The sequence below is a fragment of the Chionomys nivalis genome, chromosome 20 (assembly GCF_950005125.1).
Source record: "Chionomys nivalis chromosome 20, mChiNiv1.1, whole genome shotgun sequence".
In the NCBI taxonomy this organism is placed as follows: Eukaryota; Metazoa; Chordata; class Mammalia; order Rodentia; family Cricetidae; genus Chionomys; species Chionomys nivalis.
Genome location: NC_080105.1, coordinates 22,716,191 through 22,732,703, shown reverse-complemented (window position 1 = coordinate 22,732,703; position 16,513 = coordinate 22,716,191). Strand labels below are relative to the sequence as shown.

The window sequence follows — 16,513 nt, the reverse complement described above, 5'->3', positions numbered from 1 at the left end:
GAGAGCTACTTCACCAAATCCGAGAGCTTCCTTTTAAATGTAGGGGAAGACAATAGCTGGTGCTATTTCTTGGGACCGGGATTTCTACTCTGTCTAGTTTTTTTTTTTTTTTTTTTTTTTGCTGTGGAATGTAGCTAACTTTAGATTGTTTGGGGGTGATTTCTCAAGCTGGACAAGGATTTCCATCTTCAAAATCTTCAAGATTCAGTAGATCTTTCCCATTTACATCTGGTCTCAAGTAGTTTCCATTTGTTTTAGCAGTTTGGTATAGATTTGCTTTCAGGTATGTGAGTAGAGATGATATCATTGTCTTTAAAACAAGTTTGGTGTTTTTTTTTTTTCATTACAACTTCATTATGCATGAGGACAGGTGATGGTAAGGTGTTTTTGATCCTCGTTTAATCAGTTGGATTCATGGCATTATCTGGTACAATTCTTTCCACATCTTTTTCACCTTCTGAGTTCAGATCAGTGAGCATCTCCATATACATGGAGGGGTTTGTTTTTATGTTGCCAATGATAACTTTCACGTTATCATCAATATCGCTGTCACTGTGGCTGGTTCCATCATCTTCTTTAGCACTTCCAGCCTGGCGAGTGTCGCTATCATCAATACTGTTGATTTTGTTCTCGTGAAGGATGTCTTGCAAGCACAGAAATGACTCGGTGTAGCCCAGGGATCTGTCCTCCTGAGTTTCCATGTCATCATCTTATTCCAGGACGGGGCAGATTCGAAGTCCTCTGTCTAGTTTCTTAAGAAAGACAAACTGTGCTGGGCGGTGGTGGCGCACGCCTTTAATCCCAGCACTTGGGAGGCAGAGGCAGGCGGATCTCTGTGAGTTCGAGACCAGCCTGGTCTACAAGAGCTAGTTCCAGGACAGGCTCCAAAGCCACAGAGAAACCCTGTCTCGAAAAAGCAAAAAAAAAAAAAAAAGAAAGAAAGAAAGAAAAAGAAAGACAAACTGCTTTTCTTTACTCATTGCACTTTCTCACAGCACTTCTGGCCTCCAGATGTAAGAAAAAGAGTTCAAGCATTCCACAATAGCTCAACTCAGTCTTCTATCAGGCAGCAACTGTCTCAACATGAGAGGATTGTGAAAGTTTGTTCAGATTTTATGTCCTAGGATAGTTAAACTCAACTCAGACACTGTCTTCTTGGAGTAAGTATCAGACCCCATAGGTTAAGGTTAACTTCTACAAAACAGACATCACTTTGGATGTCAAATGCATGTACAATGTACAACTGTGTGCTGTGCTTCTCTCTGACCAACTGGAAATCAGAAGATTCCACCATTCCTCCCTGGGTTTGGTCTTTCCTTGAAATGTTCATGGAACCCAGGATAACAGTTTCCTTACTACTCCATTGTCTTATCCGTAAAGGATCTAACTTGGGGACAGACTGATGGAAGAGACTAAAGGAGAATGAGTTTCTGCTAAGAAGCATTGCCTTCCCGCTTGAGCCCAAGGGATAACTAAAAGCTTGGCATCTCAGCTCTTCACCCTCTGTGTCTCTTGCCTGACTGAGAAAGACAACCCAGGCAAAGCCTGCTGAAATCTAACCTATCTTCTCCCACCTCAAGGCTGAAAGCATACAAGTGAGAATTTTCAAGATAGCTTACTTTCAGATTTTACAATGTCCTATTCCATACCCCAATATGTTTAGATTTTTCTGGCCATTATTCTAAACTTACGGTAATCTCGGAGTCTGGAAATAGCAGGGCTTTATCAACATAACACCCCAGCCACAGCAAGGAAAAAAATTCTCTCATGGGAACCAGTTTGTCCCAAGCAATAAGGACTTCTTCAACTCACCTTGAAGAACAGGAAATGGCCATGCATCATCTTGAGCAAGGCTGTTCAATTTAACATATACCTTATGTCCTACTCAAACCCACCCTATATTTAAATGAAAAGTTCATATGATTTCTCTGAAGATGGACTTGGGGTCACTCAATCCCTTTATCTGCATTTCTCAAACGTATTCCATTGATTGAACTTCTCTCGACTCCCACCATCATTCATCCCGTTAACAAGTATGTTGAGAACAGGTAGCCCTGTCTAGCATGTTTGGACTCCAGAACCAATGGCTATAGATGATTCACAAAGCCATCTCATTAAATACCTTAGAGTCTTACTACATTTCTTGTTGGGTTTCTTTCACCTTTATGGCTCTGGAATTTTCACAAGGGCAGAATGAAAGTTAGATTAAAAGGTGTTCCAATCACTCTTAGAAAAGTCACAACTATTGTAGTTCTAGTTTAAAAATGGAAAAGAGAAAATACACACCTATTATTTTAAGTACAATGTTGCACTCCCTATTAAATTAGCACACCATCATGATGGCATTCAGGAGGTTGGAGCAGTCCTGTCACGGGTGGGCAGTCCTCTTTATTCGCATGAGGTCTCTGGGTAGTATCAAGAGAGTTCATCTTAATCGGCTGCATGATGGCACGCAGGGTGTATAGGTCCTCAGTTCCTTCAGACAAATTAATTTGAGGAAAACCATACAAACTGACTACACGAATGACATAGGAGTAACACAAAATATAAGACCAAGGAAAAGGGTGGGTTCTGAGAGTGTACATGGCATTTTGAGCAACTGAACGCAAGAAGGGCTTTTATGGGAGGTTATTTTACTATACAGGTAAAATGGTACCGAGTTTTAGTTTTGGAGGTTAACTCTGTGTTTGATGAGTCTCTAGAAGAGATGGGTCATGAAAATCACCTTCCTTTAGTAAGATAAGAGAATGTCATAGAAATTTCTTTCCTTACCATCAGAAGGGAAGAGTCAGAGATGGGGGTGAGGGTCTAAAGAACCCTTGTTATCCTTCAACATCTCTCTCAGATAGACTACAGACTATGTTGATAAGCTAATATATCATCTATTTTATAAATAATCTGAATGCAAAACGATATACCATGTAAAACTCAAGAGGACAGGTCGAATATGAAAATGCATAAAGACACACACATGTCTATCACCTTCTGGGAAAAACAAGAAAGAGAAAGGAGGGGCAAGTCATTCATAAATCACCATGAAACTATTGAAATATTTTAAAATATCACCCAATCCACTACATTCAGAAATATACAATGTTTGTGGCCAAGACCAATGAGAAGGTTGTAAAAGCAAGGGGTTTCCATTATTTCCAATAGACTCTATGTAAAGAGACTAATTCTCTTTTCCTTAGGTTCCCCTATAAATCAATGCCAACTCATCCTGTGTTTCTGTATTTTCCAGTTTTACACTTGAGAGTAGGAACTTGCAGAGTATGTTACAGATTTGTATCATTTTTGTTCTGAAAGAATTTTAGGTATGCTGAAAAATTCTTACTATTTCTCAGGAAAAAAAATCCAGCCACATGGTCATTAAAATTTTCTATGGCATTTAAATTTAATATGAGTAAGACGTGGTTATAAAATAAAATAACACTCCATATTGGGAAGCCTTTTAAAAAGCTGAATGAACCTTTTTATTCTACATATATCAGACTCTTAATGGCTTTTCAACAGTTTGGGCCATTTTGTGAAATTGCCACAGCTGCTTCATATTAGCCAGAGGTTTTGGTATAAAAGCTCATGTACAAGCTGCTAAGTCAAACTCCATAGTCCTAATGTTGATTTTGTTATTTATTCCGTGTGGGTCTCATGACTTGTTTTGTTTTCTATTTAGCAAAGACTTTCCAGGAATTTTCTAAAATACAAACAAAAAGAAATGTATATAGTGTTCTCTTCGTGAAACTACCCAAACAATTCTATTCAATTATTTATTGAGTGTCTAATCACGGCTGGCAATAGGCCTATTAAAATATTAAAATACGTTCTCAGAACTTCTGAAATCCCAGCTCGTCGTTTGTCTTAAGTTGGAGGAACAAGAAAAGCACTCCAGTGTCGACACACTGTATTGTGAAAGAGAAAAATTCGTATTGACTGCAGTTTTTCTATTTAACTTCAGATTTAAAAAAAAAAAGAAAAACAGTAAACAAAAAAGCAAGTTTTATTAGTTAGCATACAGAATATGCCTTTGAAGTGTGCACCTAGTAACTATAGGCAGGACCCTTAATAAGTAGAAAAGGTAAGGAAACCCTTGTCATTTTTTGTGTGAGCCACATAGCATTTTCACTCAAAGCCCAGGAAAACCTTTACAATGACTTAAAACAGGCTTAATAAAACCTACAAGGTCTTGTTATTTCTTCATGTAGAAAAATCTCCCCACTTAACATAGATTTAAATTTAAATCACTTCAATTATTACAGAAATTAATAAATGTTTTTAGTAACATTCCTAAATCCTAAGATCTGTCCTTGAAAAATTAAGTGAACTCGTGACTTTTAAATATTATTACAATGAGAGATTGGAATGATTCTTAAGGAAAGTTGAAATTTGTTAGATAGAATCCATGTGCTTCAAGGTGGAAGAAGCAAGAGAAACAGTTATCTGATAACTGTACAGTAGTCAAATGGAACTGGTTTTAGTGAGGAAAAAAACAAAGATAGTATCTAAACTTAAGTACCTATTTCTTCAACAATGTATTTTCATACATGCAGGCACATGTGTACACACATGCACACACACACACAAACCTATGGGTCAGAATACTTCCACAATTGTTAAACAGTTTGAGATTACATATTTCACCTGTGAATCTCATAAACTTTCACTAATGGTGACTTTTATTTTTCGAGACAGAGTTTCTCTGTAGTTCTGAAGCCTGTCCTGGAATTAACTCTTGCAGACCAGATTGGTCTTGAACTCACAGAGATCTGCCTGCCTCTGTCTTCCGAGTGCTGGGATTAAAGGCGTGTGCCACCACTTCCCATTATTTTATAATGGGTCACTAGAATAAAAATCATGATTTGATAGTTGGGTAATATGATTAATGTTGATTGTCAACTCCACAGGATTTAGGACCACTTAGGAGACAAATCTCTGGGGATATCTGTGAAGGATCATCTACATTAGGATAATTATGGTGTAGATACCCACTGCATGTTTCCCTCATCATTCCTGGGGCTTGAGTCCCACACTGAGTAAGAGGGGAAAGCATGCTAAACACTAGCATTCATTACTCTCTGTTTTCTAACTGAGGATGTCACGTGATCGAACATCCTCATCATGGCTTCCCTGCCATAATGAGCTGTACTTTCAAACTGGGCCAAAGTGAGCTCTTTCCTTAAGTCGCCTTGGTCAAGGTATTCAGTCACAACTCTAAGAAAAGGGACTATTACAAGTCCTGTCGGTGTTCTCCAACTCTAAGGTGCATATTGTGCCTGACCTTATTAAAACCCAGAAAAGAAGTTGGCCAGTGGACATAGGTTGATTCTTGAACAGACATGAAAAAGACTGGTGTGATCCCAACATTCTCAAATGTCCATCTTCAGGGCTTGGGGGATGTTGAGGACTTTTTCTAAGACAAACGGTGGTACAGGGAAACAGTGAGCAAGAACTCTCTGGGTAGTGTGGGCTTTTCTCTTCAAAGAACTTGCTCTCTCTTCTCCTTGATTGACGTGGACTTCAGATCTCTTGGCATCAGCACCTTCATTTGCTTTCTAGGCAAATCTGTTCATATAAAATGTGAGATGAGGGTTCAGTTACAGAAAACATGGAAAGGGTACTAAAAGATTAGGGGAAAGACAGGAAAGGGGGTAATAATTGAAGTCCTCAGTTCACCACCTCATATCCTAATTCTCCTCCTCCCAAATAACTAACTTTGTAGGTGCGCAGTTCTGAACACTTGCCTCTAGTTTCATACTCACAGTATAATTGCAATTTCCACATATGTGACTACGAAGTTCACTGTCCGTTCTTCATTCCATTCCCATGGGATGTATGACAGTGTTTCTGTTTTGACTGCATGACTTGGAGGGGTGAAAAATCTGCATGTGAAGAAGGACTTTCCATGAGTTATGTGTAGATATGCACAGGCAAAATCTGAAAACACCCAAAAGTGTCTTCCTCTGATCTGAAGAGCAGACTAATGAGAGTGAGAAGGGAAACGGAAGAGAAGGGGTTGAAGCACAAGAGACAGTTGCAAATGTAGTGCATACTAAGACAAACCAGTTGTTACAAAATGCAGTAGAAAAAAAATGAGAATGGAAGAAAAGGAAGAAAGAAAGGAATGAAGGAAGAAGGAAGGAGGGAGGGAGGGAGGGAGGGAGGGAGGGAGGGAGGGAGGGAGGGAGGGAGGGAGGGAGGGAGGGAGGGAGGGAAAAGGAGTAGAGAGTAAGGGAGAGAATTTGATTTTCAAATCTTCACTTTTTAGGTCCCCTATAGACATTTCTTCAGAAAGCCAAGGAAGCTTATAGTTTTCTATATGTCTATATGATTAGTTAAAATTCCACACATTTGACTTTTATTATGCATTAAAATATAGCCTACAAGGCATCATTATATACATGCATTCAACATCCTGTTTTTCTTAACATTTGTACATATGGTCAAAGAAAAGGCAATACATAAATAAAAACCATAATTCCTTAAAGTAAAACTTCAAAAGAGCTTTTATTTTGGACATCTGTTATTTTCAATCAAAATAGTATAATCATATTTTTGAAAGAAGCCCCCCCCCAGCCCCAAATCAATTCTACATTTGGCTCTTCAGTGCTATTAGACTAAGTGCTCTCTGAAGTTTTGAGAATTGAAGATTGGAAAGGAAAATATTAATTGCTATTAAAATTTTTTTTAAAATTTGACCCATTTAAACGAGAGGGTATTGGTGCTGTAGCTTTCTTCCAAATTGAATCACTCTCTCCTGGAGAAAAGAACGAGGCTCCTAAGACTCAGAAAGGAACTAAACTGGCAAGTCTCAGGAAGTTCCTGAGAGTTACAAGATCTACAATGCTCCTTCCAAGGTTATATTAGCAGTAATAATCTCTGAGGAGAGGACACCATCTTTTGGGTTAATACAAGCTCCCTACGGGTATAAATACGAGCCCAGAGATGTAGTTAGGTGAACCTTCTCTACTTTTGGATCATCATGCTCATTTAAATACCTCTCACTTACACTTCTGTAAGTAACTGCAATAAACTCTTCAGTTTATCGAGCTGGACTTGGGATCTGTGGTCTGTACTCAGTGCCCTATTAGGGGTGAATAGGTGAATAGATGCTCATATCTTTCAAGGAAAAGTCACACAACAGTACATGGTAGAGCCTTTCAGGCAAATAAAATCAATGCCATATATCTAGAGACATGGAAAGTGGTTCGTTGTGAAAAAGTGGTTCATGAGATTGCAGAGGCTGCGAAGACGTTAAAAAGAGAGGGACAAATTTCCAGCCCATGACCCAGAAACTAAGAGTACTAATATAAAGTTAGAATGCAGAAAAAGATTAATAGCCACCTCATGCGGACATCAGATTTGCCTTTCCTCCACCAATTGACTCCTTTCGATCTTCAACAGGTTAGGTGACACCCTAGGATCCTCAACAGGTCAGGGTAACACCCCAAGATCCTCAGCAGCTCAGGGTGACACTTCAGCATGGGGTGCAGTTGCCATAGCATTTGTGAAGTAAAAGGTAATTATTTCTGCAAAGGTCTTCCCAAGTGCACCCAGAAAAGACACATGAGCAATTGTTTGATCATATTTCAGCTAAGCCACATTAACGCACTAAGATCAACAATTGCTATGCATGAGTCAAATTTGCATTTTCTATCTGTATGTGCAATGTTACAGGATTTATATTTTTATAATTAGAAAAATGACTATATACAAACAAATTATCATAGACTTTAGTTTCTAGGATCTTATGCTTTTAAAACTTGAGACTAAATAGAACCTTTACATATATATGGAGTTGAATTTTATTTTTCAACATGTGCTTAAGAATGGAAGGAAGAACAACTCCAAAGTTGAGTGGATTGGAGGGCAGGGAAAGTGAAGTATATCATTCAGATAACCAGGGCTATTTTATTTTTCTGTACTGAAGTCCACTAAGAACAAATTGTATTATCAGTTTGTCCCTTATTTTTACTGGCTGTACTTACTGAACCTGTCAGGTTATAACAAACACTTGTAAGTACTTTGAGTGAAAAAAAATAAGTGTTTTGAAATGATCATGAGGTAAAATGTGACTACATACTGATATCTTGAATCAAGCCCCAAAATTAAAAATCCAAAAACAAACAAAAAGAAACACCTTAAATTTCATTATCCTGACTGTTAAGAACATTTCATTTCAATTAATGTTAAGCATATTTCAATTAAAAGTAACAAATAGAAACAATCACAGAGTTAAATCGTTGACAAATTAAACCATATATTAATTTTAAAAGCTTGCTTAATAATAATTAAAACCTAATCAATCATAGAAATTTTGTCCTTAAAAGCAATTAAAAACTATTTAACTCTACAAAACTCAATTTATAGCAATTGGCAAGTCTATTGCTCCTTTTTACAAATATATTCAATAAATAGTCCTTGTGATAACGAGAAACAGTTTGTACTTTCCAGATGTTGTTAAACATGTAGAAACCAGCACAGTTCATTATTTGTGGAGTCACTTTTTGGACAGATACAAATATTTCTATCTTTTATATTCACTTTGTATTCCTTTAAAAATTGGATTGTGATGTTGAATGATCATTTCTTGTCATTTTTTAAGAAAACTCATAGGTAAAATTGGAAAGATCTTTATCTAGAATGTGCAAAGTTTTTCATTATCAAATTGTTTTTTATCATAACAGTAAATATAAAAGGAGAAATGAAAGGCAAAAGTTTTAAGTATCCATATGTGTCAGAAATGAAATTGATCTGTTTGCAAAATAAATTATGGCTCACATAATGAAACATGACATTTTTATCAACTTATAATTTCATATTTTTCTGAAGCATTTCAGAAAATGTAGCTCTTATAAATAAGTGTAAATTTGTTAGCACAAAACCTCTGAATCATTTAAAATATTTTATTATAGAAAGAACAGTATAAAGTACATGATATAATTACTTATATAGGTAAAGACTTTTAAGTACACAGATCATATGTATTGTACACAGTATATACACATATACAAATATTCTTATATAGCCACAATTTAAGGAGAACGGTTGTTTCCAATACTCTGTGTCCACCAAGGTCTGTAACACCCAGAGAGAACCATTACCAAAACTGACTAATTTTTCTGTATCAAATTTTATTTAAATGGAATCACACAGTACATTGTCTTCATGTTTTTCTTTATTTTTAAAAACTTTTAATGTGGCCCTGCAGCAGGAGCTGGGGGAGGGGGGTTTGTGCTCTCTTCTGGGACAGTCTGCCCCTGGATAGCACACACTCACCCGTCCAGATGGAACTCCTCAGCACCTACACAGGGACGCCTGGTAGCCCAATGAGCCATGCATTATTCAAAATATTTGACATGCACTTTCTCAATGTTTTTAGCCATTTGAACAGAACGCATCTTTTTATCCTCATTGTATAGTTCTGAGACTGAGCTGGTGGCTGTATAAGGTCCCAGAACTTCAAATATAGGCACATACAAACCAAGTAGCTACAGAAAGTTCTTGGGGACCTGATGACAGAGAACAATGGTGGGACACTTGTGCAATAGATTCAGGGAAAAAAAAAACAAAAGAAATAGAAGCAATGTTCTCAAAATTCTATGTAATACCGGCCATTTCACAAATCAGGTAATATATGCCCAAGTTATGTATTCTTTACATTTTTCTGAACATGTCCTTGCAATACATACATTAATTTTATTAGCACCTAAAGTCTTCTACATTCAACACTATCTGAACAAAATATATGTGTGGCAGCTAAGGACAAAAAAAAACTTTTAATGTGATAAGTCTGTAATTTTTAACATATACACAAATCTGTGCAGTTGCAACTACAGTCTAGTTTCAGAACATGCATCACCTCCCAAAACAGCCCTGCACCCTTATCAGTCATTACCAAGGGCGCCTCCTTCACTCAGGCCTGGGGACCTCTAGTGTGCCATCTCACAATAAAATTGCTAGACACTTCATTTGGATATTATCACACAATATGAACTCTTTCTTGTACAGTTTCTTCAAATGTAACACACTCTTTTTTTTCTTTTTAAGTTTTATCTTGCTGTAACATATATCCCCCTCTCCCTTTGCTTTTATGCTCATACAGTACTCGAGTGTATGGATAAATTACGTTCTGTTTGCCTACCTAGCTATCAATGGATATTTGGGTTTACACTTGAAGCCATTATGATTAATTTGGCAATGAATATTTGTGCACATTCTGCTATAAAGCTGCATGGTTTCAGTTACTTAAGTAGAATAGCTAAGAGTAGAATTACTGGAGAAAATGCTGTTTGTATTTTCTTCTTCAAGAGCTACCAGTGTTTTCCTAAGTCGTGTCTCTGTTTCATATTTTAACTAACAACAAATGAGAGTTTCAATTTCTCCTGGCTCTCGGTACCAATTATTGCCAGCCTTTATTATTATAGCCTTCTAGAGAGCGGCTTTGGGCTTTATTTCTCAAAAACTAATGACTTTGATTGGTGTCTCACCAACAACAAAAAAATGTAATGATTTTGAATTCTTTTGGGATTATTTTAGTCATTTTATTATCTTATTTAGTAATGTGTCTATTCAAATCCTTTGCTAAATTTTTTTAACTCCATGTTAAGAATTACTCACTTTTCCTCAATGTTTTTTGATTTTATCTTTTGTTTTCTTATCTATGCCCCAGTTTAATCAAATTCTTGCACAACGTGGTACAAGGCAAAGGTATAACTTCATTGTATGGTGTACATAGATCCACTTGCTTGTGGTTTTTTACATTTATTTATTTACTTATTAACTTAGTTTGTGCATGTGTGTGTATGTGTGAGTGTATTAGTGTGTTGAGAAAATAATTTGTTTGAGTTGTTTCTCTCTTTCTGCCAAGTAACAGGGATTGAACTCAAATTGTCAGGCTTGGCAGCAAGTGCTTTTACCCACTGAGCCAACTCACCATCTTCAATTTTAAATTTGGTCTTTTCCTGAGAAATAAACATTTAATATTCTATAGCAGAGGTCCAACACAGAGCCCACAAAGGACATCTAGGTATGCAACCCAACACAAATAAATTGTAAGTTTATTTAAAACACTCTGAAATGTTTGTCTAACCATACTTATAACTCATTATACTTATAATAGTTCAGTCTTGAGTGTGAACTTGGTAAATGACAGCATTGTGTCTCAATGCTACACAAAATAAGAATGTAGGTTTTTTTCTCAATCTCTGTAAGCAAGACTGAAGACTGTCTGCAGTTTGATGGTGACATGCTGCTTCCACTGTTATCAGCCAAGCACCGACTATCAAATGAGACATGGAAGAACCCAACCTTGCTTTCTGTTTTCCCTTTCAGTTACTTTTCATAAGTAAATCAAGTTCCTTATCTATTACTACCTTTTAATTTATTATTCTTAGTAGTGTTTGCAATAGGAGAAAGAGAGAGAGAGAGAGAGAGAGAGAGAGAGAGAGAGAGAGAGAGAGAGAGAGAGTAGTACATGTGCATGTGTATTCATGTGGCAGACAGGTCAATGTTCAATGTCTTCTTCAATCACTCTCTACTGTTCTTATTAATTTTATTTTATTTCATGTGTGCTTTATTTACATGTATGTATGTGCATATTTCCAGATCTGGTCTTATCAGTTTGGTTTCTACTTTGTAGGTTTCCTACAAGAAAATAGAGCTGTGTATGATTAGATGGCTGCATAGAAGGACCATCCTGTCTTACTCTTTACTAATACAGTGTGCTAGTGATTTTCACCTACGGAGTCAACTTTGTGTCATGAGATAAATCCCATCCATATGGTTCTGGAGTCAGTAGCTATTAAGCTGAATTATTTATTTTTATTGTTGATAGAGCAATTATTGACTTCATCTATTGGTTTCTGTTCCCTATTTAATTTATTTCTTATTTTGGTTGTGTATGGTGGTAGTTTTGTTGTTGTTTGCTTTATTATATTTTGAGGTATAATTGTGCCATATAGCCCAGGCTAGCCATTAACTCATTAACAAGTTCAGGTTGTCCTTGAACTCATGATCCCCCCGCCCATCCTCTGAATACTAGGACTACAGATGTTGACCATCATGTTGTTTCTTTTCTCTTTTATTTTTTCGGCTCTAATATTTAGTATTCTTCTGTATATTTTGGTATAGTCCTCTTTTATCTTTCTGTCTCTTATGCTGAAATCTTAAAAAAAATTGATTAAAGATGTTTTATTTCAACTATAGGCATCACAGCTGAGTTTACTCTCAGTGCTAATTTAGCTGCTTGTCACAGTGTGTTTGTTTACTCTTACCTCAAAACAGCTTCTAATTTCTTTTGTGACTTCTGCTTTTGGGTGTAATCTTTGTTTACAGTCTTTTATGCATCTGTATATCTGGTAAGATTTATGCATGAATTGCAATAGAGGTTCAGTTTTGGTTTTTGGTTGGTTGGTTGGTCAGTTAGTTGGTGTAGGTTTTGATGTTTCCTTTTCTAGTGCACATACCAGTTATTATCCATTCTACCATTGATAGATGTCGAGGAATTTTGCTTCCCAAATCTTTTCTATTTTGGACAAGGTGGTCAGGTCTTGGGAATAGTCCTAGAAATGAAATTGCTAGATCAGAACAGCCTTAGTCTTAGTGCAATGTCTTGTGTGCTTTTATTCCCGATGTAGAACTCAACATTTGTAATTCTAACAGAAATAAGAACTCTTATCAACTCCTGTGATTGTGATATCAGAGATGGTTTGTCCAAGACACTCTAATTTACTGGCTAAGTATTTGGGGGACCATGAGCAAATTGCTTTTGTGTGTGTGTGTGTGTGTATGTGTGTGTGTGTGTGTGTGTGTGTAATTGACCTGTTCTAGTGAAACATTTGAGGGGAGGACTAATTTAGGAATCTATTAGGAATCTATTACTTATTCATCATGGTAAATTTTAAGATAACCAAATGCCTGAGTATAGCGACTCATGCCTGTAATACAAACATTCATGAAGGAAAGGGAAATGGCTCTGTGTGACTTGATGCCTGGTCAAATGCCAATTTGAGACCACAATGTCATCTATACAGTTAACCTTTAAGCCAAAAAATGTGTCTGTAGCTTTGCACCTAGAAGTCTATTACACTTTAAGTTTGTCCTTATTAATATATTAAGTCTAACTGGTGGATATTATTTTAAATAATGAAAATAATACCTACAATGTCACATGTATGCATGTACACAGATATGCATACCATTCAACCGTGGTCCTTGTAAGAGAAATAATCGAATTAAAGCATTAAGATGTCAATGATCATGAATAATCTATGGATGGATGGATGGACTCTGAGAGAATAGTATTATTTGAAAGAAGCCGGTGAGGTGTGAAAGATAATAATCCATCCTAGTCAATGGGACAACTGGAAAAGATTCACTGTGTGGGTCCCTCTTTCTCTCACAAACATTGGTGAAGGAGGTCACTAGAAAAAAATAGAGATGTAATAACAATTATTCTGTCATGTATTGGCCCAAATTTCCAAATGATTAAAGGCTTAACACCTCTTGGACTAAATAAGCTTTCAACAGTGAACTATGAGCCCCACTTTCCTAAAGATATTCAGTAACATCTTATAATCAAATTTCCTTGTTTCTTTTCTCCTTCCAAAGAAAATATAAAAATCTAAGTTTTCTACTTTATGCCCAGAATGTGTGTGTGTGTGTGTTTGTGTGTGTTTGTGTGTGTTTGTGTGTGTGTGTGCTGTGCTTGTGTTTGTTTTCCTTTATCCACATCCATGCTTCAACACTTGCTAAGACACCAGGTTAAATTTGTGCTATTTTTTTTTCCAGCTGTAAAAACCAGAAAATTGGGCACAGCTGGTATCTACAAAGTATGAAACAGCATGGCTTCTCAAAGCACCAAAAGAGATTCAAGAATGAGAATTCCAGAGAAATAAAGTTGGTATTGGTACAACTGAAGGAAAGGATCCAAAATATTCAAAGGGGAAGCTTTATTAGCCATAGCTACTCAAACAGCTAAGAAACAGCAACATGCTGTGACAGGCCAGTGCCTTCACATGGGAAATCGATAAGAGAACAGAAAAAATCGATCACGTGTTTCCGATAGCATGCTTTTTTGTGAGAAACAGAGTTTGCTTGAAACACTAAAATTAAATTATTTCTCTTTCTAGGCAATCTAAAGCATCAAGTTTTATGTATGTTGAAAAACAAGGGCTAGAGTGTAGCTCAGTGGTAGGGAATTTTTTTAGTGTGCTTAAGATCCCCAGTTCTATCCCTGGTACCATGTGATGGGGGTGTTCGTGGGAAAATAACAGTTTATAACAATGTAGATGCATTACCTAAGAAGCTAAGTAACTCCATGTGACAAGGGACCGTTGTCCATTTTGTTAGTTGTTATTTATTCCTTTCAATATAGCAGAAAAACAAATGCTATGATTATTGTCTTCATCTAAAGCACCAGATTATCATTATTGCATTTTTAAAGATAGATGCATTTGTGGTGGTATGGTCATATATAAACACATTCATTTCTTGAGTGTCAATTTGAAATCTTCCATATTAATTTGTGTGTATTCTATACATATTATACTTATTTATACAATAAAAATTTATGCATATTTTATTTATACAATAAAAAATCATGAAAAAGACATACTTAGTATTTACTTTGAACCAGAGAAATGATTGATCTGAAAAAAATAACACTGATTTAAAAAGCCATTCTGATAGAAAACTTACATTTAAATGATAAGGAGGCAGTCAAGCTGAATACTTCCCTTAAAAACCTAAGAAAGCCTTGCTTTAAATGCTCAGACCACATAAAACTGTGGGCATAATGGTGCATGTTATTGCAGCACTGGTGACATGGAAAGTGGAAACAACAGATCTCTGGGGATTACTGGTGTGTCAGCCTAGCCTATATGGTGATGACCCAGACCAATGAGAGGTGCTGTCCCAGGCAAAAATTGGAAGGCCCCAAAGAATGACAATGGAGGTTGTCTTCCAACATCTACACATGCATACATGCTCATATCTGCACTCATACATACATGCACCCACCCCCAACCCCCCCCCCACACACACACACAGGAAAAAAAGGAAAGAAATCCTTTATTTGGACTGCAATGTATCTTCTGAAGATCATAATAAAATTTTCTCTCAGGCTAGTGGGAGTTTCCTATGACCTGTATTCCCCAGTACAATTCAGTTCTGGAGTAGAATTGATGATTGTCAGGTAACATGGAAATAATTGCCAGGCAGTGATAGCACACACCTTTAATCCCAGCACTCAAGAGGCAGATGCAGGCGGATCTCTGTGAGTTTGAGGCCAGCCTGGTCTACAAGAGCTAGTTCCAGGACAGGCTCCAAAGCCACAGAGAAACCCTGTCTCGAAAAAACAACCAAACACAAAAGGAAGTAACGCATCTACCTTTCTCAAAGTCGTAAGTAACTAAGGGACTGAATTCGAAACATGTGGACTTTATCCAGCCCCGCCCTCCTGAGACTGGTAAAGAGGCCCCTACAACAAGACAATTGCCAAGAGCAAAGAACTTGATGTTGGCCACAGTGTGATGAGCCAGGAGGGTGGTAAGTGGTCATCCATGAGAGATCCCTGTCGCGGATTCTGTCTTCTGCCTCTGAAATAACTATTTCTCACTTACTCTCTTTGGATTTCATATTGGTGGATTTCTCTCTCCTTTTCCAAGTCCCGAGGAAAAAGAGCACAGAGAGCAGGCTCATTGTCTCTGAGTTACTGTGGTGTTGTACACTGGAAAACGATGGCATCATAGTAGGTAGTGAGGGCCTTTGGGATGGCGGGGCTGGCTCTGGAAGGAGAAAAGTCTAATACTTGGAGAAGACTGTGCAACATTCAGACTGACCAGGTTCCCAAAATCCTCTGATGAGAACATGAGATTAAACTGTATAGCTCCAGCACCTACTGCTGAGTAAATGTGTAACTTCTCCAATGTATATGTAAATGAAAACTGGAACATCTGTATAGTAATTTGACTACATTGGAATTACATAGAACTTAAACTGTTTTATATTAGTTATTTACCATAAACAATCTTTTAAGTTACATATTTAAATTGATTTATAAATGAAGGACTGACTTTTGATGTGGGATTCCCCTCTGTATGCTGTGAATATGTTTTATTACCATTCGTTAATAAAGAAGCAGCTTCAGCTTATGGCAGGGCAGAATATAGCCAGACAGGAAGAGATAGAGAGAATAAGCCAAGTCAAAGAGATGCCATTTAGCTACCGAAATAGAAGGACACACTAGAACCTTAGGAAACTTACTGGTAGACCACAACCTTGTGTCAACACACAGATTGATAGAAATGGGTTAATTTAAGATACAAAAGCTAGCTAAGAATATGCTAGCTTCATTGGCCAAACAGTGTTGTAATTAATATAGTCTCCGAGTGGTTATTCAGGTCTGGGCAGCTGGAAAATGAGCAATTAGTCTCCGTTTACACATTCTTATTTTTATCATATCTTATATTTTATATTTAAATAGTGAACTAGTTTAAAAACTACATTTTGTATCATA

At 36.9% G+C, this 16,513-nt stretch overlaps 1 protein-coding gene across 1 annotated transcript in view; it reads right to left on the bottom strand.

Moving 5' to 3' along the window:
• Positions 1-398: 398 nt before the first annotated feature.
• LOC130863218 (testis-specific protein TSX-like) overlaps positions 399-16,513 on the bottom strand; it is a 91,844-nt gene continuing 75,729 nt past the window's right edge. The window contains exon 2 of the mRNA XM_057753108.1: positions 399-709. Within this exon, the coding sequence (XP_057609091.1) occupies positions 399-709 (311 nt within the window). The remainder of the gene's footprint in view (positions 710-16,513) is intronic.